The sequence below is a fragment of the Piliocolobus tephrosceles genome, chromosome 2, assembly GCF_002776525.5.
Source record: "Piliocolobus tephrosceles isolate RC106 chromosome 2, ASM277652v3, whole genome shotgun sequence".
NCBI classification, from domain to species: Eukaryota; Metazoa; Chordata; class Mammalia; order Primates; family Cercopithecidae; genus Piliocolobus; species Piliocolobus tephrosceles.
The window spans coordinates 133,571,112-133,596,214 of record NC_045435.1 but is presented as its reverse complement, the minus strand read 5'-3'; the positions used below and the strand labels follow the sequence as shown (position 1 = coordinate 133,596,214).

Genomic DNA, 25,103 nt, shown 5'->3' with positions numbered 1-25,103 from the left:
ATGTTCAATGGAGCACAACTTAGAATCCAAACGAAACAGGTACCATATATACCATGGATCCCCCACCGCAGGGCCACGGATTGGTTACAAGAACCCAGCGCACAGCAGGAGGTGAGCGGTGGGCAAGTGAGCATTACTGCCTGAGCTCTGCCTCCTCCTCCTGTCAGATCAGTCAAAGCATTAGATTCTCATAGGAATGTGAACCTTATTGTAAACTGTGCATGTGAAGGATCTAGGTTGTGTGCTCCTTATGAGAATCTAATGCCTGATGATCTGAGGTGAAATGATTTCATCCCGAAACCACCTACCACCTACCCCCCACCCCTCCACCCCTGTCTGTGGAAAAATCGTCTTCCATGAAACCAGTCTAGGGTTCCAAAAAGGTTGGGGGACCTCTTTTAAGTGTTCCTTTATAGCCATACAGTAAAATTGGAATAAATTGAAAGCCAACCAGAAGGATACAAATTAGAATGACAACAGTCATCTTTAAGTGATAAAATTACTGCTACATTTTCCTTTCTGTCTCCTAAGTTTTCCAAATATTCTGCAATATACATCTATTATTGTATTCAATTTTCCTTTTTTTTTTTTTGAGATAGGGTCTTGCTCTGTCACCCAGGTTGCAGTGCAATGGTGTGATCATGGTCACATGGTCTATAATGGCATGATCAACATCCTGGGCTCAAGCAATCCTCCCACCTCAGCCTCCTGAGTAGTTGGAATGACAGCTGTGTGCCAGGCTAATTTTTTTTAGTTACTGTAGAAAAGAGGTCTCACTATGTTGCCCAGGCTGGTCTCGAACTCCTGGGCTCAAGCAATACGCCTACCTAAGTCTTCCAAAGTGCTGGGATTATAGGTGTGAGCCACTGCACTTGGCCACTTTATCCACTGTTAAAATATACCAATGTCAACTTAAATACATTCTTACAGAGCTGTACTTAGCCTTATTACTTCCTCCCCTCCAAACTCTTCTCCCTTTACCACAGCTAACAATGGTTGAAAGTGTGATGTGGATGATTCTGGGACTATTTCTGCATATCAATAAAATATATACATATATATAAAAACACACTTTATTATCTAGGTGTCATTAAACTATTTATATTGTTCTGCAACTTAATATTCTGCACTGAACAATACAGCTTAGACATGTTTGCATGTTTTTATATAAATATATATTTATATATTGACCCAAGGCCAACTAAGACAATAGAATAGAAGGCTCCACCAATCATCCTACCCGCTACCCTCTTCAAGGACACCAATTTAACAACTATCTACACAGAAAAAAACACCTTCATAAGAACCAAAAATTAGGTGAGCTCTCAATACCTGGTTTTATCTTCATATTGCTGAAAGAGGCACTAAAGAGATAGAAAAAACAGGTTTGAACCCCCGATGCCACCCCCCACCGCCCCCATCTCCTACAGCAGCAGCATGTTGCAGAGAGCATTTCTGGGCATTGGGGGAGAGAGAACACAGCAACTGTGATGCACTAAACTCAGTGCTGTCCTGTTAGAGCAGAAAGAAAAATCAGACCAAACTCAGCTGATGCCCATCCACACAGATAGAGCATTTAAATCAGCCCTAGTCAGAAGGGAATCACCTAGCCCAGCAGTTTGAACTTGAGCTTGGACCTTGCCACCAAGGCCTACAGCACTCTGTGTCTCTCAGAGAACTTGAAAGGCAGTTTAGGCTATAAAGACTGTGACACTTAGACAAGTCCTAGTGCTGACCTAGGCCCAGAGACAATGGAATGGGGCTCACATGACATACTGAGACTCCGGTTGTGGCAGCCAAGTGAGTGTTGGAATCACTCCTCTCCTAACCCCAGGCTACACAGCTGGAGCTCCAAAAGAGACCCCTTCCTTCTGTTTAAGAAGAGGAGAGGGAAAAATGGGCAGGGCTTTGTCTTACATCTTGGATACCAGCTCAGCCACAACAGGACAGGGTAATGTTCAGAGTTGTTAGGCCCCCGTTCCAGGCCCTACCTCCCAGACAACATTTCTTTGTTTTTCGTTTTGTTTCGTTTTGTTTTTTGTTTTTATTTGTAGGTGGTGGGTGGGGGGCAGGGACAGAGTTTTGCTTTGTCGCCCAGGTTAGCGTGCAATGGTGCAATCTTGGCTCACTGCAACCTCCACCTCCTGGGTTCAAGTAATTCTCCTGCCTCAGTCTCCCAAGTAGCTGGGATTACAGGTGCCCGCCACCACGCCCAACTAATTTTTTGTATTTTTAGTAGAGACAGGTTTCACCATATTGGCCAGGCTAGTCTCAAACTCCTGACCTCAGGTGATCCACCTGCCTCGGCCTCCCAAAGTGCTGGGATTAAAGGCGTGAGTCACTGTGCCCGGCTCCAGACTACATTTCTACATACACCCTGGGCCAGAAGGGAACCTGCTGCCTTGAAGAAAAGAATCCAGTCCTGGCAGTACTCATCACCGGCTAACTGAAGAGCCCTTGGGCCCTGAATAAACAGCATGGATACCCAGGTACTATGCTGAGGGCCTTGAGTCAGCCTCTGAGACTTCCTGGATTCAGGTGCCAGCACGGCCACAGGAAGGCAGAGCACCATGTAGGCTCTTGGGGTCCCCTACTCCAGGACTTGACTTTTGGATGGCATTTCTGGACCTGCCCTGGGTCAGAGGGGAGCCCACTGCCCTGAAGGGTGAGTCCCAGGCCAGGCAGCATTCACCACAAGCTGACTTAAGAACTCTTGGACCTTAAGGGAACATCAACAGTAGTCTGGCAGTACGCCTTGTGGCCTGAGGTGGTGGCAGCTAAAAAGTGGGGCTCCCCTGTCTTTGGAAAAGGAAGAACTGCATCTTGTGGTTTGAGTGGCAGCTCAGCCTCAAACAGAACACCAGCTAGACTTCTAAGGTTTTTGACTCTAGTCCCTGACTCACAAACAGTACCCCTAGACCCACCTGGGACCTGGGGGACCTCCCTGGCCTGAAGGGAAGGACACAGGCCTGGCTGGCTTTGCCATCAGCTGACTGTAGAGCCTAAGGGCCTTGAGTAAACAGGCAGTAGCTAGGGAGTGGTTAGAGCAGACCTCGAGCAAGATCCAGCACTGTGCTGGCTTCAGGTCTGACCTGGCACAATCAGAGTGAGGGTGGCAACAGGGGTGCTGTGTCACTCCACCCCCATCTTTAGGTGACTCTGAACAAAGAGAGAGGCTATGTATCTAGGAGAAAGTAAGGGAAGAGAACAAGAGTCTCTACCTGGTAATCCAGAGACTTCTTCCAGATCTCAGACCATCAAGGTGGTACCTATAGGAATCTGCTTGGGGTGCCCCTAACGCAGATACCGCTTAGATCACAACACTCAAGTTCTTTCACATTTCTGGAAAGCCTTCCCAAGAAGGATGGGTAAAAATAAGCCCAGACAGTGAAGACAACAATAAATATCGAACTCTTCCATGCTCAGATACCAAAGAACATCTCACTAGCATCGACACCATCCAGGAAAACATGATTTCACCAAATGAACTAAATAAGGCACCAGGGACCAATCCTGGAGAAACACATATGTGACTTTTCAGGCAAAGAGTTCAAAATAGCTGTGTTGAGGAAACTGAAGAAATTCAAGATAATACAGAGAAGGAATTCAGAATTATATCAGCTAAATTTAACAAACAGACTGAAATAATTAAAAGAAATCAAGCAGAAATTCTGGAGCCAAAAAATGCAATTGGTGGCCAGGCACGGTGGCTCATGCCTGTAATCCCAGCATTTTGGGAGGCCGAGGTGGGCTGATCACTTGAGGCCAGGAGTTTGAGACCAGCCTGGCCAGCATGGTGAAACCCTGTCTCTACTGAAAATACAAAAAATTAGCCGGGCGTGGTGGTGCGTGCCTGTAATCCCAGCTACTTGGGAGACTGAGGCATGAGAATCACTTGAACCCAGTAGGTGGAAGTTCCAGTGAGCCAAGATTGCACCACTGCACTCCAGTCTGGGTGATGGAGTGAGACTCCATCTCAAAAAAAAAAAAAAAAAAAAAAAAAAAAGGCAATTGGCATACTGAATACTGCACCAGAGTCCTTTAATGGCAGAAATGATCAAGCAGAAGAAAAAAATAGTGAGCTTGAAGCTTGAAGACAGGTTATTTGAAAATACACAGTCAGAGGAGATAACAGAAAAAAGAATATAAAATGATTAAGCATGGCTACAGGATCTAGAAAACAGCCTCAAAAGGACAAATCTAAGAGTTATTGGGCTTAAAGAAGATGCAGAGAAAGACGGGGTAGAAATTTTATTCAAAAGGACATAACAGGGAACTTCCCAAACCTAGAGAAAGATATCAATATCCAAGTACAAGAAGGTTACAGAACACCAAGCAAATTTAACCCCAAAAGGACTACCTCAAGGCATTTAATAATTAAATACCCAAAGGTCACAGATAAGGAAAGGATCCTAACAGCAGCAAGAGGCTGAGGATGGTGGTTCACACCTGTAATCCCAGCACTTTGAGGGACCAAGGCAAGAGCATCACTTGAGCCCAGGAGTTTTTGTTTGTTTCCAACTTTTATTTTAGCTTCAGGGGTACATATGCCCAATATGCAGGTTTGTTACATAGGTAAACATGTGCCATGGTGGTTTGCTGCACAGTTCATCCCATCACCCAAGTATTGCCCAGAATCCACTAACTATTCTCCCTAATTCTCTCCCTCCTCCCACCCACTATCCTCCAACAGGCCCCAGTGTATGTTGTTCCCCCCTTGTGTCCATGTATTCTTATCATTGAGGTATTTGTTTTTCTGTTCCTGCATTACTTTGCTAAGGATAATGTCCTCCAGTTCCATCCATGTCCCTGCAAAGGACATGATCTCATTCTTTTTTATGGATATATAGTATACCATGATGTATATGTACCACATTTTCTTTATCCAGTCTATCACTGATAGGCATTTAACTGGATTCCATGTCTTTGTTATTGTAAATAGTGTTGCAATGAACATACATGTGCATGTGTCTTTATAACAGAACAATTTCTATTCCTTTGGGTACATAGCCAGTAATGGGACTGCTGTATCAAATGACATTTCTGTTTCTAGGTCTTTGAGGAATCACCACATTCTCTTCAATAATGGTTGAACTAATATACACTCCCACCAATACTGTAAAAGCATTCCTTTTTCTCCACAACCTCACTAGCATCTGTTACTTTTTGAATTTTTAATAATAGCAATTCTGACTGGTGTGTGATGGTATCTCATAGTGGTTTTGATTTGCATTTCTCTAATCGTGATGTTGAGCTTTTTTTTAATATGTTTGTTGGCTGCACGTATGCCTTCTTTTGAGAAGTGTCTGTTCATGTTCTTTGCCCACTTTTTAACAGAGTTTTTTTTTTTTTTTCCTTGTAAATTTGTTTAAGTTTCTTATAGATGCTGGATATTAGAACTTTGTCAGATGCATAGATTACAGAAATTTTCTCCCATTGTGTATGATGTCTGTTTACTCTGTTGATAGTTTCCTTTGCTGTGCAGAAGCTCTTTGGTTTAATTAGATCTCATTTGTCAATTTTTGCTTTTGTCATGACTGTATTTGGCATCTTCATCATGAAATTTTTGTCCATGCCTAGGTACTGAATAGTACTGACCAGGTTTCCTTGGTTTCCTTTTAGGGTTTTATAGTTTTAGGGTTTACATTTAAGTCTTTAATCTATCTTGATTTTTGTATATAGTATAAGAAAGGAATCCAGTTTCAATTTTCTGCATATAGTTAGCCAGTTCTTCCAGTACCATTTATTAAATAGGAAATCCTTTCTCCACAGTCTGTTTTGGTCAGATTTGTTGAAGATCAGATGATTGTAGGTGTACGGTCTTATTTCTGGGTTCTCTATTCTATTCCATTAGTCTAAGCGTCTGTTTTGGTACCAGTACCATGCTGTTTTGGATACTGTAGCCCTATAGTATAGTTTGAAGTCAGGTAGTGTGACGCCTCCAGCTTTGTTCTGTTTGCTTAGGATTACCTTGGCTATTTAGGCTCATGTGTTCCATATGAATTTTAAAATACTTTTTTTATAATTCTGTGAAGAATGTCAATGGTAGTTTAATAATAGCATTGAGTCTATAAATTGCTTTGGGCAGTATTGCCATTTTAATGAGACTAATTCTTCCTATCCATGAGCATGGAATGTTTCTCCATCTGTCTATGTCATCTCTGATTTCTCGGGGCAGTGGTTTGTAGTTCTCCTTGAAGAGGTCCTTACTTCCCTTGTTAGCTGTATTCTTAGGTATTTTATTCTTTTTGTGTAATTGTAAATGGACGTTCACTCATGATTTAGTTCTTGGATCATCCATTGTTGGTGTATAGGAATGCTGGCGATTTCTGCAAATTAATTTTGTATACGGAGACTCTGCTGAAGTTGTGAATCAGCTTAAGAAGCTTTTGGAGCCCAGGAGTTTGAGAACAAGCTGGATAACATAGTGAGACCCCATCTCTACAAAAAATAAATACACAAAAGCAGCGAGAGAAAAGAGACAAATAACATAAAATGGAGCTGCAATACATCTGGCAACAGACTTTTCAGTGGAAACCTTACAGGCCAGGAGAGAGAGGAATGACATATTTCAAGTGCTGAAGGTAAAAAACTTTTACCCTAAAATAGTATATCCAGGGAAAATATCCTTCAAACATAAAGGAGAAATAAAGACATTCCCAGACAAACAAAAGCTGCGGCATTTCATCAACACTAGACCTTTCCTGCAAGAAATGCTAAAGAAAGTACTGCAATCAGAAAGAAAACGATGTTAATCAACAATAAGTAATCACCTGAGGGTACAAAACTCCCTGGTAATAGTGAGTGCATAGAAAAACACAGAATATTATAACACTGTAACTATGGTGTGTAAACTACCCCTACCCTAAGAAGAAGAGTAAATGATTAACCAATCAAAAATAGTAACTACAACAACTTTTCAAGACATAGTCAGTACAAGAAGATAAAAACAGAAACAACAAAATGATTAAAAGTGGGGGTATGAAGTTAAGACATAGAGTTCTTATTAGTTTTCTGTTTGCTTGTTTCCTTGTTTACGCAAATAGTGCTGTTACTGTGTTAAAATAATGGATTATAATATTTGCAAGCCTCATGATAACCTTAAACCAAAAAATATACAATGGACACATGCAAAATAAAATGCAAAAAACTAAACCATATCATCAGAGAAAATAACCTTTGCTAGAGGAAAATGAAAAAGAAAGAAAGAAGGAATAGAAGACCACAAAACAACTAGAAAACAAATAACAAAAGGGCAGAAGTCCATACTTACCAATAATACCATTGAATGTAAATGGACTAAACTCTCAAATCAAAAGACACAGACTGGCTGAATGGATTAAAAAAAAAAAAAAAAAAAAAGACTGATTGATCTGTTGCCTACAAGAAACACTTTACCTATAAAGACACACCTAGGCTAAAAACAAAGGGATGGAGAAAGATACTACATGTCAATGGAAACCCACCTCCCCTCCAAAAAAAAAACAAAAAAACAAGAGTCACTATACTTATATCAGACACAATGGATTTCAAGAAAAAAACTATAAGACACAAAGAAAGTCACTATATAATGATAATAGGGTCAATTCAGCAAGAGGATATAATAATTTTAAATATATATGAACTCAGCACTGGAGCACGTAGATATATAAAGCAAATATTATTATAGATAAGCAGATAGAACACAGTACAATAATAGCTAGAGACTTCAACACCCCACATTCAGCACTGGACAGTTCTTCCAGACAGAAAATCAACAAAGAAACATCAGACTTAATCTGCACTATAGACCAAATGGATCTAATAGATATTTACCGAACATTTCATCCAGGAGCTACAGAATACACATTCTTTTCCTCAGCACATGGATCATTCTCAAGAATAGTCCATATTTAGGTCACAAAACAAGTCATAAAACAAACAAAAGTTCTGAAGTAATATCAAGTATATTCTTTGACCATAATGAAGTAAAACTAAAAATTAATAAGAGGAATTTTGGAACCTGTACAAATACATAGAAATTAAATAATATGCTTCTGAATGACCAGTAGGTTAAAGAAGAAATTAAGAAGGAAATTGAAAAATTTCTTGAAACAAATGATAATGGAAACACAACATATCAAAACCTATGTGATACACTAAAAGCAGTACTAAGAGGGAATTTTATAGCTGGAAGTGCCTACATCAAAGAAGAGGAAAAGGCCGGGTGCAGTGGCTCACATCTGTAATCCCAGCACTCTGGGAGGCCGAGGTGGGTGGATCACTTTAGACCAGGAGTTCAAGATCAGCCTGCCAACATGGTGAAACCCCATCTCTACTAAAAAATAATACATGGGCATATACCCAAAGGACTATAAATCATGCTACTATAAAGACACATGCACATGTATGTTTATTACAGTACTATTCACAATAGCAAAGACTTGGAACCAACCCAAATATCCATCAATGATAGATTAAGAAAATGTGGCACATATACACTATACACCATGGACTACTATGCAGCCATAAAAAAGGATGAGTTCATGTCCTTTGTAGGGACATGGATGAAGCTGGAAACCATCATTCTGAACAAACTCTCGCAAGGACAGAAAACCAAACACTGCATATTCTCACTCATAGGTGGGAATTGAACAATGAGAACACTTGGACACAGGGTGGGGAACATCACACACTGGGGCCTGTTGTGGGGTGTGGGGAAAGGGGGATAGCATCAGGAGATATACCTAAGGTAAATAATGAGTTAACGGGTACAGCACACCAACATGGCACATGTATACATATGTAACAAACCTGCACATTGTGTACATGTACCATAGAACTTAAAGTATCATAATAAAAAGCATAATAATAATAATAATAATAATAATAATAATAATAATTAGCCAGGCATGCGCCTGTAGTCCCAGTTACTTGGGAGGCTGAGGCATGAGAATTGCTTGAACTCAGATGGTGGAGGTTGCAGTGAACCAAGATCATGCCACTGCATGCCAGCCTGGGAAATACAGCAAAACTCTGTCTCAAAAAAAAAAAAAAGGAAAAAGGAAAAACTTCAAATAAACAAACTAACAATGAAACTCAAAGAACTAGAAAAGTAAGGGCAAACCAAACACAAAATTGGTAGAAAATAAATAATAAAAAAAATCTAGAGGAAACGGACAAATACTTAAGACACATACCACCTACCAAGATTGAACCAAGAAGAAATCCAAAAGCTGAATAGACCAATAACAAGTAATGAGATAGAAGCTGTAATAAAAAGTCTCCAGTAAAGAAAAACCTGAGACTCAATGGTTTTAGTGCTGAATTCTACCAATCAGTTAAAGAAGAACTAATACCAACCCTATCCAACCTATTCCAGGAAATAGAAGAGGAGGGAATACTTCTAAACTAATTCTACAAGGCCAGTATTTCCGTGATACCAAAACCAGACAAAGACACATCAAAAAAGAAAACTACAGGACAATATCTCTGATTAATATTAATGCAAACATCCTCAACAAAATACTAGCAAACTGAATTCAACAATGCATTAGAAAGATTATTTATCATGACCAAATGGGATTTATCCCTGGGATGCAAGGATGGTTCAACACAGGCAAATCAATCAGTGTAATACATTATATCAACCAAATGAAGGACAAAAATCATATGATCATTTCAATTGTACAGAAAAAGCATTTGATAAAATTCAACATCCCTTCATGATAAAAACCCTCAAAAACTGGGTATAGAAAGAACATACCCCAACATGATAAAAAATCATGTATGACAGACCCATAGCTAGTATCATACTGAATGGGGAAAAACGGAAAGCCTTTCCTCTAATACCTGGAACATAACAAGGATATCCATTTTCACCACCGTTATTTAACATACTGGAAGTCCTAGCTAGCGCAATCAAACAAGAGAATGATATAAAGACCATCCAAATTTGGAAGGAAGAAATCAAATTATCCTGTTTGCAGATTACAAGATCTTATACTTGGAAAAACCTAAAGACTCCACAAAATAAAAACTATCAGAACTGATAAACAATTTCAGTAAAGTTGCAGGATACAAAATCAACATACAAAAATCAGTAGCATTTCTATATTCCAACAGTGAACAATGTGTAAAAGAAATTAAAAAGTAATCTCATTTACAATAGCTACACATAAAATCAAATATTTAGGAATTAACCAAAGAAGTGAAAGATCTCCATAATAAAAACTATAAAACACTGATAAAAGAAATGGAAGAAGACACCAAAAAATTCAAAAATATTCCATGTTCATGGATTGGAAAAATCAATCCATGAATATTATTATTTTTATAATAAAATATTATTTATATTTTATTATAAATTATTTTAAAATATTTATATATTTATATAATATATAAATATATATTTATAAATTATATATTATATTTATAATAAAATATTATTTTATTTAATAATAAAAAATTATTAAAATGTCCACACTACACAAAGAAATCTACAGATTAAATGTAAACCCTATCAAAGTACTAATGATATTCTTTACAAAAATAAAAAAATCCTAAAATTTATATGAAACCACGAAAGACCCACAATGGCCACAGCCATCCTAAGCAAAAAGAACAACATTGGAAGAATCACTTTACCTGACTTCAAATTATACTACAGAGTTATAATAACCAAGACAGCATGGCACTGGCATAAAAACAGACACATAGGCCAGAGAAGCAGTAAAAAAGAACTTAAAAACAAATCCACACACCTACAGTGAACTCATTTATGACATGAGTGCCAAGAACATACACTGAGGAAAAGACAGTCTAATAAACGGTGCTGGGAAAACTGAAAATCCATACGCAGAAGAATAAAACTATACCCCTATCTCTTACTATACACAAAAAATCAAAATGGAGTAAATACTTAAATCTGAGACCTCAAACTATGAAACTACTACAAGAAAATGTTGGGGAGAATCTCTAGGACATTGGTCTGGGCAAAAATTCCTTGAAAAATACCCTACAACCACAGGCAACCAAAGTAAAAACGGACAAATGGGATCACATCAAGTTAAAAGTCTTCTGCAAAGTATACAGTCAACAAAGTGAAGAGACAACCCCCAGAATAGAAGGAAAATATGTGCAAGCTACCCATCTGACAAGGGATTAATAACCAGAATATATAAGGAGTTCAAACAACTCTATAGGAAAAAATCTAATAATCCAATCAAAAATGTGCAAAGATTTGAATAGACATTTTTCAAAAGAAGACACATACATGGCAAACAGGCATATGAAAAGGTCCTCAACATCACTGATCATTAGCGAAATGCAAATCAAAACTACAATGAGATATTATCTTATTCCAGTTAAAATGGCTTATATCCAAGACAGGCAATAACAAATGCTGGCAAGGATGTGGAGAAAAGGCAACCCTCATACACTGATAGTGAGCATGTAAATTAATACAACCACAATGGAATACAGTTTGGAGGTTCCTTTAAAACTAAAAATTGATTACTATATGATTCAGAAATCCTACTGCTGGGTATATACCCAAAAGAAAGGAAATCAGTATATCAAAGAGATATCTGGACTTCTATGTTTGCTGCAGCACTGTCTACAATAGCTAAGATCTTGAAGCAACCTAAGTGTCCATCAATAGATGAATGAATAAAGAAAATGTAGTACATATACACAACGGAGTATCATGCAACCATGAAAAAGAATGATATCCAGTCATTTGCAACAACATGGCTATAACAGGAGATCATTATGTTAAATGAAATAAGCCAGACACAGAAAGGCAAACATTACATGTTCTCATTTGTGGGATTAAAAAAAAAATTTTTAATGAACTCATGGAGAGTAGAATGATGCTTACTGGAGGCTAGGAAGGGTAGTCAGGGGCTGGGGAGGAGGTGGGGATGGTTAATGGGTACAAAAAAAAAAAAAAAAAAAACAATGAATAAGACCTACTATATGATCTATAAAATAGCACAACAGGGTGACAATAGTCAATAATAACCCCCTACATTTTAAAAGGAAGAGTTTAATTGAATTATTTTTAATTCAAAAAATAAATGCTTGAGGGGATGGATACCCCATTCTCCATGATGTGTTTTTTTTTTTTTTTTTTTTTTTTTTTTAAATACTTTAACTTCTAGGGTACATGGGCACAACGTGCAGGTTTGTTACATATGTATACATGTGCCATGTTGGTGTGTTGCACCCATTAACTCGTCATTTACATTAGTTATATCTCCTAATGTTATCCCTCTCCCCTCCCCCCACCCCACAACAGGCCCTGGTGTATAATGTTCCCTACCCTGTGTTCAAGTGTTCCTGTTGTTCAGTTCCCACCTATGAGTGAGAACATGTGGTGTTTGGTTTTCTGTCCTTGCGAAAGTTTGCTCAGAATGATGGTTTCCAGCTTCATCCATGTCCCTACAAAGGACATGAACTCATCCCTTTTTATGGCTGCATAGTATTCCATGGTGTATATGTGCCACATTTTCTTAATCCAGTCTATCATTGATGGACATTTGGGTTGGTTCCAAGTCTTTGCTATTGTGAATTGTGTAGGAGTAAACTTACGTGTGCATGTGTCTTTATAGAAGCATGAGTTATAATGCTTTGGGTATATACCCAGTAATGAGATGGTGAGGTCAAATGGTATTTCTAGTTCCAGATCCTTGAGGAATTGCCACACTGTCTTCCCATGATGTACTTATTTCACACTGCATGCCTATATCAAAATTTCTCATGTACCTCATAAATATATGTACCTACGATGTACCCACACAATTAAATAATAAAATAATAAAAATACTTTCATATCTACTTATCTATAAAAAACTATTTCAATACTTTTCAGGGAACAGGTGGTTTTTGACTACATGAGAATTTATTTAATAGTGATTTATGAGATTTTGGTGTACCCTTCACCTGAGCAGTGTACACTATGCCCAATGTGTACTCTTTTATCCCATCCCCCTCTCCCTCCTTCTCCCCAAATCCCCAAAGTCTATTATATCAGTCTTATGGCTTTGTATCTTCATAGTTTACCTCCCACTTATAAGTGAGAACACAAGATATTTGGTTTTCCATTCCTGAGTTACTTCACTTAGAATAATGGTCTCCAACTCCATCCAAGTTGCTGCAAAAGTCATTATTTTGTTTCTTTTCACAGCTGAGTAGTATTCCATGGTGTATATATACCACATTTCCTTTACCCACTCATTGGTTGATGGACATTTGGATTAGTTCCATATTTTTGCAACTGCAAATTGTGCTACTATAAACATGAGTGTGCAAGTGTCTTTTTCACATAATGACTTCTTTTCCTTTGGGTAGATACCCAGTAGTGGGACTGCTGGATTGAATAGTAGTTCTACTTTAGTTCTTTAAGGAATCTCCATACTGTTTTCCATACTGGTTGTACTAGTTTACATTCCCACCATCAGGGTAAAGGTATTTCCTTTTCACCGCATCCATGCCAACATCTATTTTTTTTTATTTTTAAATTATGGCCATCTTTGCAGGAGTAAGGTGGTACCTCATTGTGGTTTTAATTTGCATTTACAGTTAGTGATGTTGAGCATTTTTTCACGTTTGTTGACCATTTGTCATACACATGTACTTCTTTGTAAATGGATGAAGCAATATGTTACAGTAAACGATTAAATAGAGCTTGACTATTTTGCCTCTGGGACAAAAGCTCATAATGTAACACTATCTCCAACTCTAAATAGAATTTTGATGAGGTCAGAGTTAAAGCAGTCATTCTCTTTCCATGGGAGAGTAAATAGAAGGAAATAACAGGGAAGATTCATTTGGCATAAGACCATCTCTTGATCACTATTCCTTACACAGTACATATCACTCTGGATGACATGAATTATCAGATTCCTATAGAAATTACCAGATTCCCTAAAATATCTCCCCACCCCCCGCATGTTAACAGACAATCAGGAGGTAACCACATTTTTCACTTTACAGAAATGTTGTTCTTGTTTTTAAGTTGTTTGATTAGGTCAGTAAGTCTTCCCAGGGCCCTAAATTAAAGAAATTGTCACAGTTTTTTCAGCAACATGCATGAGCAATTTCAGCGAAGTATTATTTGCATCTTGCAAACAAACTGCATTATTTTAATTACCAAAAAGGTATGACTCTTTTTTTCCAAGAATGAGTAACTACCTAGAGACACTAACCCAAGAGATTAAGGCAGCATCTAGTTCCAAAATCTTGGGCCTCAACATACCAAATTTAACTCTCTAAAATAAAATATTGGGAACTCCCAATTTCTCTGATTTTAGATAAAGCAAACAAATGTAGTTCTACATTTTCATTCTGAACCATAAATGCTCTCTATACATACTCTTTCTGCTGAAAATATTCAATTGTTTTCCCAGAATCTATAAAACCTCATCAGTAACCTTTACAAATAAAAAAGAAGATTAATTCTTCAGCTGACTATGTTGATTTCAGCTTTCCTGTAACACTGGGAGACTGAAGGAATCATTTTAATATTCATGACTCATGCTCAATAGAGAGAAAGGTATGATTTCAGCTTCCCTATAACACTGGGAGACTGAAGGAATAATTCTAATATTCATGACTCATGCTCAATAGAGAGAAAGGTATGATGCCCTTTAGAGAAAGCAAGTCACTGGAGTGACATCTCTTCACATGATAGCCTTTTGTATACTTATAGTATCAAGCTAAAGCAATTCACTGGTCTATTACATTTTTGCAAGCCTTTCCTGAAAGTATCAGTATGAAATCAAGTGAACAAGAGATGCCTGAAGGAATATAGTCATCTACTGTAACTAAGATGTAAAGTTCTTGAAAAAAAGTAAGTAACATTTCAGGTTTAATTCAACAACCAATTACAAGCACTTTCCTATTTTTTTCTCTGTGCAAATTCTTTTTTTTCAGTTTCTTAGTAACAATCAGGCAAAATTTGTCAAAATATCATTTATGTCCAAGACTAGAACTTCTCTAGTAGTTTCTCCTAAAAACCTTCCCCCGTTTCCCTCCCTCACCCTCCCCTAGGAAGACAGCATAGGGCTTGAGGTCTTGCAGGAAGCGCCACCGGCAGTAATACCTTATGTAACTTCTCACTTGTCAGGCTTTCTTTACTTAGTGTTCCCAAAATAGGTGTGCAGACCACTGATGGGATGAAGAGATGAATTTAAGCTCACACATATACTTACTTTTAATACAAAACTGTATGTTGGAAAAATAAACAACTAGCTAATAAAACCCATGATTTTGTAATTATTATTGGCAAGGATGAGGATAAGTAAAATGGTGACTTGATGTAAAGTTGACTAAAAGAAACAGTACTTCATAGTAAAGTGGTACAAAGCCATACCCAATTCATATAGGGCTATGTAACTGGAGACATTTAGGAAGCTTCTGATGCTACCATTATCTTTGCTCCTCTGTGCCAACCTCATACAACATCCTCAGTGATACTTATACCTTCTATTGCTTCCTCTCAGCTAGATATTTCTATTAGTAGCTAACCCTACCTACATTTTTCTAATCTTTAAACAAATACACTAACAAAGACCCTCTCTCACTTCCCTTTCAGCCACAGCTCTTTCTCTTTCCACTCCCTGAATCTTAGACAGTCAGCTACCACTGCTGGCTGGCTGCACATTCACACCTCCCTCTCATTTCTCCATACACTCAGCTCAGGTTCCCTGCCCCCGTCCCCCAACCCCAGTATATAACCTACCTGACGATAAACCCAAGGATAACTTCAATCATTATCTCACTTTATCTTTCAGGAGCATTCAACAGAGTTAACCACCAAATCATCTGCCATTTGCCAAGCTATTACGGTTTCCCTTCTTCTCTGGTATGTTTTACTTTGTTTTGATCTTTTTTTTTTAGTTTCCTCCACTGGCTTCTTTTCCCTAAATAAGACTGTGAACGCTAGCATTCCTCGTGGTCATTCCTCAGGCTCACTACCCTTCTCATTCCATATAGTCTCCCTAAGTAACCTCATCCACTCTCCCAGCTCCAACTATTGTCCATATGCTGATGATTCCCAAATCCATGTCTCCAGGTCTCCTCTCTGAGCTTCTGACTTGTTTATTTAGCCAACTTGGATGTTCTATAGGAATCTCAATGACAATGCGAGCCAAATGGAACTTACCCACTCTCCCTATGTTTCTATTGTAGATGAAGAAGAGCACCCACCTTGCCGTCCAAGCCAGAGACCATAGTCCTTGACTTCTGTTCTGAAATGTGCTCATCCAATCAGTCCCCAAGCCTGCCTCCCCAGTATACAGGCAGACCTTTCACCACCTTACCATCATGTCAATAGAGGCCACTGCCATCCCTTGCTCATCAGCTACCACTGGCCTCGGAAGTGGCCCCATCCCCACTATCATCTTCATAATACATGAATTTCGCCTCTACATCATCTTAGGATCAGGCCCCCAACAGCCTAGCATGTATAACAAGGCCCCACACAGCTGGTTCCCCAGTGCTGTCTCTCAGATTGCGTTCTAGCTACACAGAGAACATTCCAGTTCTTCAAAATCTCCAATATCTTCTTGCCTTTGGATCTCTACACATACCTGAGACACACTCTTCCCACAATCCTGGGCTCAGAGCCACTCCTGGGTTAGGTCTCAGCTTAGACACCACTGTGGACTTCCCTGTCACGTCACCCACCACCCTCATTGTAACTCTATTTTAATGTCTGCCTTCCTCTTTCCACTGCACATTCCATGAGCGCAGTGAGCACACGTGTCTCACTCATCACTGCATTTCCAAGAAGTGGCACCATTCTTGGCACAGTGGTTGATACTCAACAACCACTTACTGAACGAGAAATGAATAAACAGCTATTCAGCCACCAAAAGAAAATGAGGTATCTGTAGGCCCTTAAAGCAAAACTGTCTGAAACAGCAAAAATACCAACTTCACTGAGTATAGCAAATATTATTTTGTTTTGCAACTACCTAAAGAATGCTGTGCAAATGGCCATGAGACTCTACCAGTTTTCAGCATCGAGCCAAGACACACTTTGTTCTGAGGTAACTGAATGGTTTCCTGTCTCACAAATAAACTGTCACCCAACAGTTACCTTGCTTACTTCCTTCAAGGCTCTTTTGCAGACTTCATACTTCGGAGAGTCCTTAGGTGTTTTTTGACAGATAGTCTGTAATGAAATAAAGGTGAACAAAATTTATTGATTTATTTTATTAAGTAAAATAAAACCAATGTCCAGCCATATCCTCTTACTCATAGCAAACAATGCCAAACATGGTATTATGGATGAGTATGAGGATAATATTAAAGCCCAATTTAAAAACCAGGAAATAATCTTTAAACACAGGATCCAAGTCTATCCAGGGAATGGTTAAGTAAGAAGATACAATTCAGAGGTGGGCACCCTGGCTTCAAATCCCAGGTCTGTCCCTTACTAGTTATGCAACCTTGGGCAAGTCACGGACTCTGTCTTTATAACCCTCTCTTTCCTCATCTGTAAAACTGGGGTGATGCCAAATATATCACAAGGTTGTTAGAAGTGTTAATGATAATTTATGTAAAGTTCTTTATGAGTGCCTGGCATACGGTACGCCCTCAATAAATAAGAGTTACTTTAATTATCACCATTATAATCATTGTTATTAGAGGCAATTATATTTGTAGATGATACATTTTGAATGAAAAGAACAGCTGGGCACAGTGGCTCATGTCTGTAATCCCAGCACTTTGGGAGGCCAAGACGGGCAGAATGCTTGAGTCCAGGAGTTCAAGACCAGCCAGGGCAATATGGAGAAACCCCATCTCTACAAAAATACCAAAAAAAAAATTATCCAGGCATGGTGGTGTGCACCTGTGGTCCCAGCTACTCAGGAGGCTAAGGTGGGAGGGTCACTTGAGCCCAGGAGGTGAAGGTCGCAGTGAGCCGAGATCGCACCATTGCACTCCTGGGTGACAGAGTCTCAAAGAAATAACAAACAAACCACCAAAAAAAAAAAAAAAAAAAAAATGAGCAAGGGAAAAAGAGCCTGCTAGGTTTTCTGTGATATATTTATACTGAGAAATTTCATTTGTGATAGTAAAATCAAGGTCAAACAGGGTCAATTTCCAGTAAATTTAACTACCTATAACTTTAAAGCTATACACACACATTCAAAGTCCAAAGAACCAATTTAATTATTGAAACTGTTTATTTCAATTAACAAGCTTAATTGAATTTTCAAATGAGGTAAAATTGAAGGGACACTACTTTAAGTACATTTATATTCTGCCTAAATGGCCAGATTTCCATACATGAGAAACAGATTAGAGGAACAGGCATCAGGTAGAGGCAGAAAGTAGCTGGGGACTAGCAAGTCACTGGTCCCTTAAATGTACAGAAGCACCAAGCCAAGCCATCTGAAAGTCAGGCATCAAGATTTTTAACTACGTGCTATGTGAGAAACACAGAACACACCATCTGTGGAGGTTCTTATATTTTTTGACTACGATCTACTGTAAGAAATACTTTTACACTGCAACCAGCACACATGCACACACAAATGAACCAGGATTTTATGAAACAATATTTAACCACTTTATGAGCAATGTACATACGCTCATAATTCAAAAATCAATTTTATGACCCACTAATGGGCATGAAAGCAGCATGAAAAATACTGGTTTATGTCCCTGAGAGCAGGCATCCGTAGCTGGACTCCATATATTGATATTTTATGTAAAATTCTGTGCATATACAAACTCTCTGGGAAGAAAAGCTATAGCTTTACTCAGAATCTCAATGGGGTCTGTGGCTTAAAAAAAGTTTAAAGCCTACTGAGCAATCATGGCATGAATCTCCAACACTGTATAACATAACGTGTTCGATTTTGGAGTCCCATTCTATGCAAGTATATTTCTCAAATTTAAAGAGGCTATAAAAGGCTTGGTGATCATAGCATATATAAAATCTAGAAAACATGTTTAAAATGCATTTCATTTATTTTTGTTCTTTTATTTCAATTCTCAAAGAGGAATAAAATACATTTTCAGAAGAAGAAAAATAATCCGAAAATTCCAAAGTCTAACATTACAAGAAATGTTACATTTACAAAGCACTCACTTCTTGTTTAAAAAAATAGTCACGTTTGAAATAATATTTCCTTATATGGACCAAAGTTGCCTTCTTAAGCCAAAATTTGATTTTGATAACTTAGCAGCATTCTATCTTTAAACACGATAAATACTGATTTCAAAAAAAAAAAAAAAATCAGAAAGTGAAATATTCAAAACCGCAAGCTTCCCAAAATGCACACAGGAGGGAAGTTTCTGAATTACAGGAGATGGATGGAGAAGGTGTAAAGGCAGTAGAACGAGGTGAAGCTGAGGAGCACAAGGTGCTGTGAATCCTGAAATATCTGACAAAACCTCTCCAAAACTGCAGCAGTCAGCTAAATGCTCATGATCGCATGCTTTTACACTTTTCAAAATTTCAGCATTTTTAAAGAATATATTTTAGAATTTACAATGGGAAACAGAGGTGAAATTTACTTTGTAACCTTAATCATAATTTTTAATATATATTTTACTTTAATCAGTAAAAATCAGGTATGTAAAAAGTTGACCTTATATCAACATTCTGATCCCATTTTAAAGTAGGATTGTAACAAAATATTTTCTAATTAGATCAAAAAGACACTCTGTGGTCCACTGCTGGGACGGCACCTGTGTCAAGCCACCCTGTTTTTCTCTTTTGCTGCTCTAGCAGCTCCAGTGCAGCCAGTAGCAGGCTCTCCTGCCCATAGCCTACCTGTCTTTTCAGCTGCACGTACTACTAGGCAGATTCCACTCACTCTTCCCAGTCATGTCTTGCCATTATTCAAAGTCAAACACTTGCTTTCTTCATGAATGCTGCCTAACACAAGAAAGATGCTGGGCTTTCCTCACTCACTTTGCACAATGATAATACAGGCAATACTAAGCCTTGTCATGCTGAAGAGACACTCATTCCTGTATGAAATGGAAGCCCCAGGGCACCTTGGAACATTATAGATGAAGGGATCTCAATGATCAGTCTGAGGAATCTTAGGCCCAAAGAGACTGAGTTGCTCAAGGTCACATGCCTAATGGCTTAGCTAGAATTGCAATCCAGGCCTCCTGACATAAAGAAGCCACAACTCTTCCTGTTTCAAAAACTGCTGAGTAAGTGGGTGATGAGATCCAATTTCTTCAGAATGACCACAGAAGCCTAAATGAAAGATAATTTCCAGAGATATCAGACACAGGTGAGACTTTCCGAACAAACACTACCTTCTCACTTAATTGGGGGATTTTTAGACCTTTAAATATGCATCAATTTAAGTGGAATAAGAATAATTTTCTTAATCAGATTTAGAGAAGCACAGCTATCCACAGAGGAAAAAGCCACTGTCATGTCTTACATCCATCAGCAGGGGAAGGCGGGTCACCCTCTGCATGGGGAGAATGAGAAAAGAGATCATGGGTAAGTTCCTACAGTCTTCATGGGACTCAATCCTTGACAATACTTCCTTAAAGGATGGATTGGTAGCTCTGAGGGAAAACAAAGAAAAGAGAAACTTCAAAATATGTCCTCCTCAAATTAAGCAGCAAGTAAAAATGTATTACAAGATACTGTGATAAATCTATATGGCGTCAACTATTTTAAACTATATGAAAACATCATAAGCACATAATTACACAGGCAAATATTAATGGCTTGTCTGCCTTTTATATTCAAGGCTGAATATAATAAGATGTGGATTTCACATAACAGTATTAACAACAAGGCAAAACATGTATGAGCTAGAAATTCATACAAGTGGAAGGTAACCAAATGAAGAAGCCATGGTATCATAATGGTGAATATATGGGTCATAAATCAGTATACAGACTAGGTCTTACATCTGATCATCTATAAACACATAAAATTAATAAGATCATAAATAATATGTTTTAAGCCACTTCTCCAGTCCTAGACAATGATATAAGAAATTAACAGTTAGACTGGATTTCAGAGGCTTTAGGCCACAAAGATCCTCTTTCTGAGACAGACAACCTTCTGATCACATCAGTCAAAATATTCCTCTTTTTCTCCTGTTAATGTAAGAAAAATATTCATGCTGCTATAACATTTCAATGAAACTTAGCAAGATACTGTGACATATATTCTTTCATGTGGAACCACCTACACAACTTTTAAGGAAGGCCAGATAGGGATTCCAGTAAGAAAATGGGATGCAGAAAGGTCCCTACCTCACCAAGTAAATATGACTTAGTAACTGGCAAAGGCAGAAGTCAAACCCAGGTTTGTTTGGTTTTTTTGAGATGGAGTCTTGCTCTGTCACCCAGGCTGGAGTGCAGTGGCACGATCTTGGCTCACTGCACCCTCCCAGGTTCAAGCGATTCTATGCCTCAGCCTCATGGGTAGCTGGGATTACAAGTGTGCGCCATGACGCCCAGCTAATTTTTGTATCTTTAGTAGAGACAGGGTTTCGTCATGTTGGCCAGGGTAGTCTCGAACTCCTGGTTTCAAGTAATCCCTCTGCCTTGGCCTCCCGAAGTGGTGGGATTACAGGCATGAGCCACTGTGCCCGGCCTCAAACCTAAATTTTCTAAGGTTAAATCTGACACTCTTGTCCCCTGCATCTCTCACTCTCTTACCTCACTCCATCCCATGAGGAGCTCTGTAGAGCTCCACTGCCACTTTCCAAGGCAAGGAGGGTAGGAGGTAGATGGATATTGTACTCCCATGAGGGGACAAGGAAGCAGGATAGTGGCAATAGAGTCACTTTAAAAAAAAATGTTATTTTGAAAATGAAATAATTTTGTTCAAGGCTGCTACTAAAAGCAGGGAGGAGGAGAATGCCAGAACAGCAAAAGAAATGATACAGTAACATTTCATTTCCATTTTCTCTAATTGAGAAGTTTTAAGTTTCCTTTTACTGACAGCTTTGACAAGATTTTTAGAAAGTTAAAAAATATATTAAAAAAAACTCTAAATTAGTTGTATATTTAAACAACTCAGGTCCTAGTCCCCTACCTCACCTTCCAAAGGCTCTGATTAAATAGTCTGGGATGGACTCTGGACACTGTATATTTGCTCATTTCCAGGCCCCAAAGTATTTCTAACATACAGTTAGAATTGAAAGCCATCGTTCTAACCTTAAATTCACATCAACTGTGGGCCAGGCGCGGTGGCTCACACCTGTAATCCAAGAACTTTGGGAGGCAGAGACAGGTGGATCATGAGGTCAGGAGATCAAGACCATCCTGGCTAACACGATGAAACCCGGCCTCTACTAAAAATACAAAAACATTAGCCAGGTGTGGTGGCATGCACTTGTAGTCCCAGCTACTCGGGAGGCTGAGACAAGAGAATCGCTTGAATCTAGGATGTGGAAGTTGCAGTGACACAAGATTGTGCCACTGCACTCCAGCCTGGGCGACAGAGCGAGACTCCATCTGGGTGGGGGAGGGGAAATCACATCAACTCATCAACTGCAACAAAGCCCCTGAAAACACAACTACTAATTGCCATGTGAAAGTGCAGATGATGTTATCATTAAGCTAATTTAGATAAAACCTTTAAGAGTCACAGGATGTATAGCAGTACCTAGTGACATTTTTTAAATTCTGCAAAACAAAATAAAACTCAAATTTATCTCTAATTCAAGGCCTTGTTTTCAGACATGAACTTGCATTCTCTAACAGTTACAGAACAACCTCTGTCCCTAGAGCAGCGGTTCCCACCAGAGGGTGGTGGAGTGAGGAAGTGATGGGTGAGGTTTTACCCTCAGGGGACCTTCTGCAATGTCTGGGGAGATTTTTGGCATCCAGCAGATGGAAGCCAGGGATGCCCTTAAGCATCTTACCATGCATAGGACAGCCCACCACAAAGACTTATCCAGTCCAAAATGTCAATTGTGCGAACAAACCCTGCTTTATACTAAAAACCTCATTTGGGGTTGGCAGCTGTATGTTTTCCACCCTGGCTATACGAAAATGTCATGAAGATGTGAAGAAAGGGGGCCATCATCAGCCTTCTCACCAGCTTGGAGGCTTTGACTATTTCTACAAGCAGCCGTAAGTTAGTCATCCTCAACCCCTACTCCTCCATAGGGGTCTCACATATTGCACAGTTGACCAAAGCTCCATGCTATGGTCATAAATGCCACAACTCACAGGAGGGGGTGAGAATGATAACAGCCATTAAGCTCCCAAACTGGGTTTACAGCAGTGCACAACTGTGCTATAAAACAGCTACTTGTGATAAACAGGACTCTTTAAAATACACATAGGCATTACTGAACAATTGGTGACTCTTTTAAGGACACAGATGGCATTATGTATCACATCAAAACTCTCAGTAACCTAAAAAGGACAAAAAGAAGTGTCGGGAAATCTAATACTTGAGACTTCTGCTGCATAACTGAAATCTTCAAGAACATTATTTTTTTCTATCGCCTTCCTTCAGAACTTCTCTCCTCTCCTCAATCCTAACTACCCAAGGGGAGGAATAATCAACAATTTTTGTAAACAATTCATTATCATTGTCAATTGAACGGAGGGCGATTAGAATAGTAGAGAAAACCCTGGATCTTAGCTTCTAGCTCCATCTACTCAAGAATTCCCTCTAGGCCTCAGGGAAACCACTTAATTGCCAGTTAAAAGCTCAGAAAACTGCCGGTTTGGAGTGAGGACCACCTCCGTGTCTTGCAGCAATTAAAAACAAAGAAACAATAAACAAGGACAACATCAAGAACAAACTATAATTTCATAAGACAGAAAATTCTCTACCCACTAGATTTTTCTACTTAAACACCCTCGCCCTAAAAGTAATGCTCTTAAACATTTCTCCTCTGGGAAATAGCCTATCAGAAGGCATTTCTAAATACAATTCAAAAGATGAATTAATTTCAGTCAATGTAGACTAATTAAAACTAGGTTAGACTATTAAAACTGTAGCATTCAACATTGCTTACAACAATTTTTGTAGTGTTCTTTGTTGGTAGACTTCATTTGTGCAGTATTTCACATATGGGTCAAATGTGGATGCTGTGTGTTTTTCCACAATGTCACTTATATCATCTATGAAGATATTATTCTGATGTCTTGCTTCCAACTCTATAAAGAACCTGAAAAATCAAAGGGAAAAAAGTTTACATATCTTTCATACACTCTAACAGATAACAGGTTATCCTCATGTAATGTTATTACATGGGGTTTGAAAATTCAACAGTACACAATACCAACTAAAACATATTTTTAAAAATTACAAAAATTTTATCTAAGTTTAAATCTATCATATCAACACCTCCTTGAGGATGGGTATTGTGGCTCATGCCTATAATCTCAGCACTTTGGGAGGCTGAGGCAGGAAGATCACTTGAGGCCAGGAGTTCAAGACAAAACCAAAAAAAAAAAAACAAAAAACAAAACAAAACGTTGTTATTGCTTCAAGTGTTTGGCTTCAAACACCGATAATCTGAGGCACTGCTCTGCCTTCAGGTACTTTAGACTAAACATATTTCACTATTTTTCAAGAATTCTTTATGGGCAGGGGAGTGAATGCTTATCTATTTTATTTATTGAAAAGCACATGAACAAAACACCTAAATAAATGCTTAAAAAATAAGTCTGAGGCCAGGTATGGTGGCCCACACTTTTAATCCCAGCACTTTGGGAGGCCGAGGCGGGTAGATCACGAATTGGAGGGATTGAGACCATCCTGGCCAACATGGTGAAATGCCGTCTCCACTAAAAATACAAAAATTAGCCAGGTGTGGTGGCACGTGGCTGTAGTCCCAGCTACTCGGGAGGCTGAGGCAAGAGAATCGCTTGGACCCAGGAGGCAGAGGTTGCAGTGAGCCAAGACCGCGCCACTGCACTCCAGCCTGGCAACAGAGACCCTGTCTCAATAAAAATTAAAAAAAAAAGAAAAAAGAAAAAAAACCAACAGTCTGAAATAAATCTAACACTATATGGTTTTTCCTCTCAAAATAAAAATAATCATATTATTTTAAATCTGATAATATAAATGGTATTTAAATCTCTCCCTTCCTCCCTCCAATCCCTTCTTTTCTCCCTGCTTTCCTTCTTTCTTTCCTTCCTTCCTT

General features: G+C 38.7%; 1 protein-coding gene across 3 annotated transcripts in view; it reads right to left on the bottom strand.

Moving 5' to 3' along the window:
* The window catches only part of ARHGEF26 (Rho guanine nucleotide exchange factor 26), a 136,864-nt gene that overhangs the window by 42,611 nt on the left and 69,150 nt on the right, over positions 1-25,103 (bottom strand). For all 3 annotated transcript variants that reach the window (XM_023192300.1, XM_023192299.1, XM_023192301.2), the window contains exons 7-9: positions 23,970-24,122; positions 20,409-20,538; positions 17,087-17,161 (exon numbers count right to left, since the gene is read on the bottom strand). In XM_023192300.1, the coding sequence (XP_023048068.1) occupies positions 17,087-17,161; positions 20,409-20,538; positions 23,970-24,122 (358 nt within the window). The remainder of the gene's footprint in view (positions 1-17,086; positions 17,162-20,408; positions 20,539-23,969; positions 24,123-25,103) is intronic.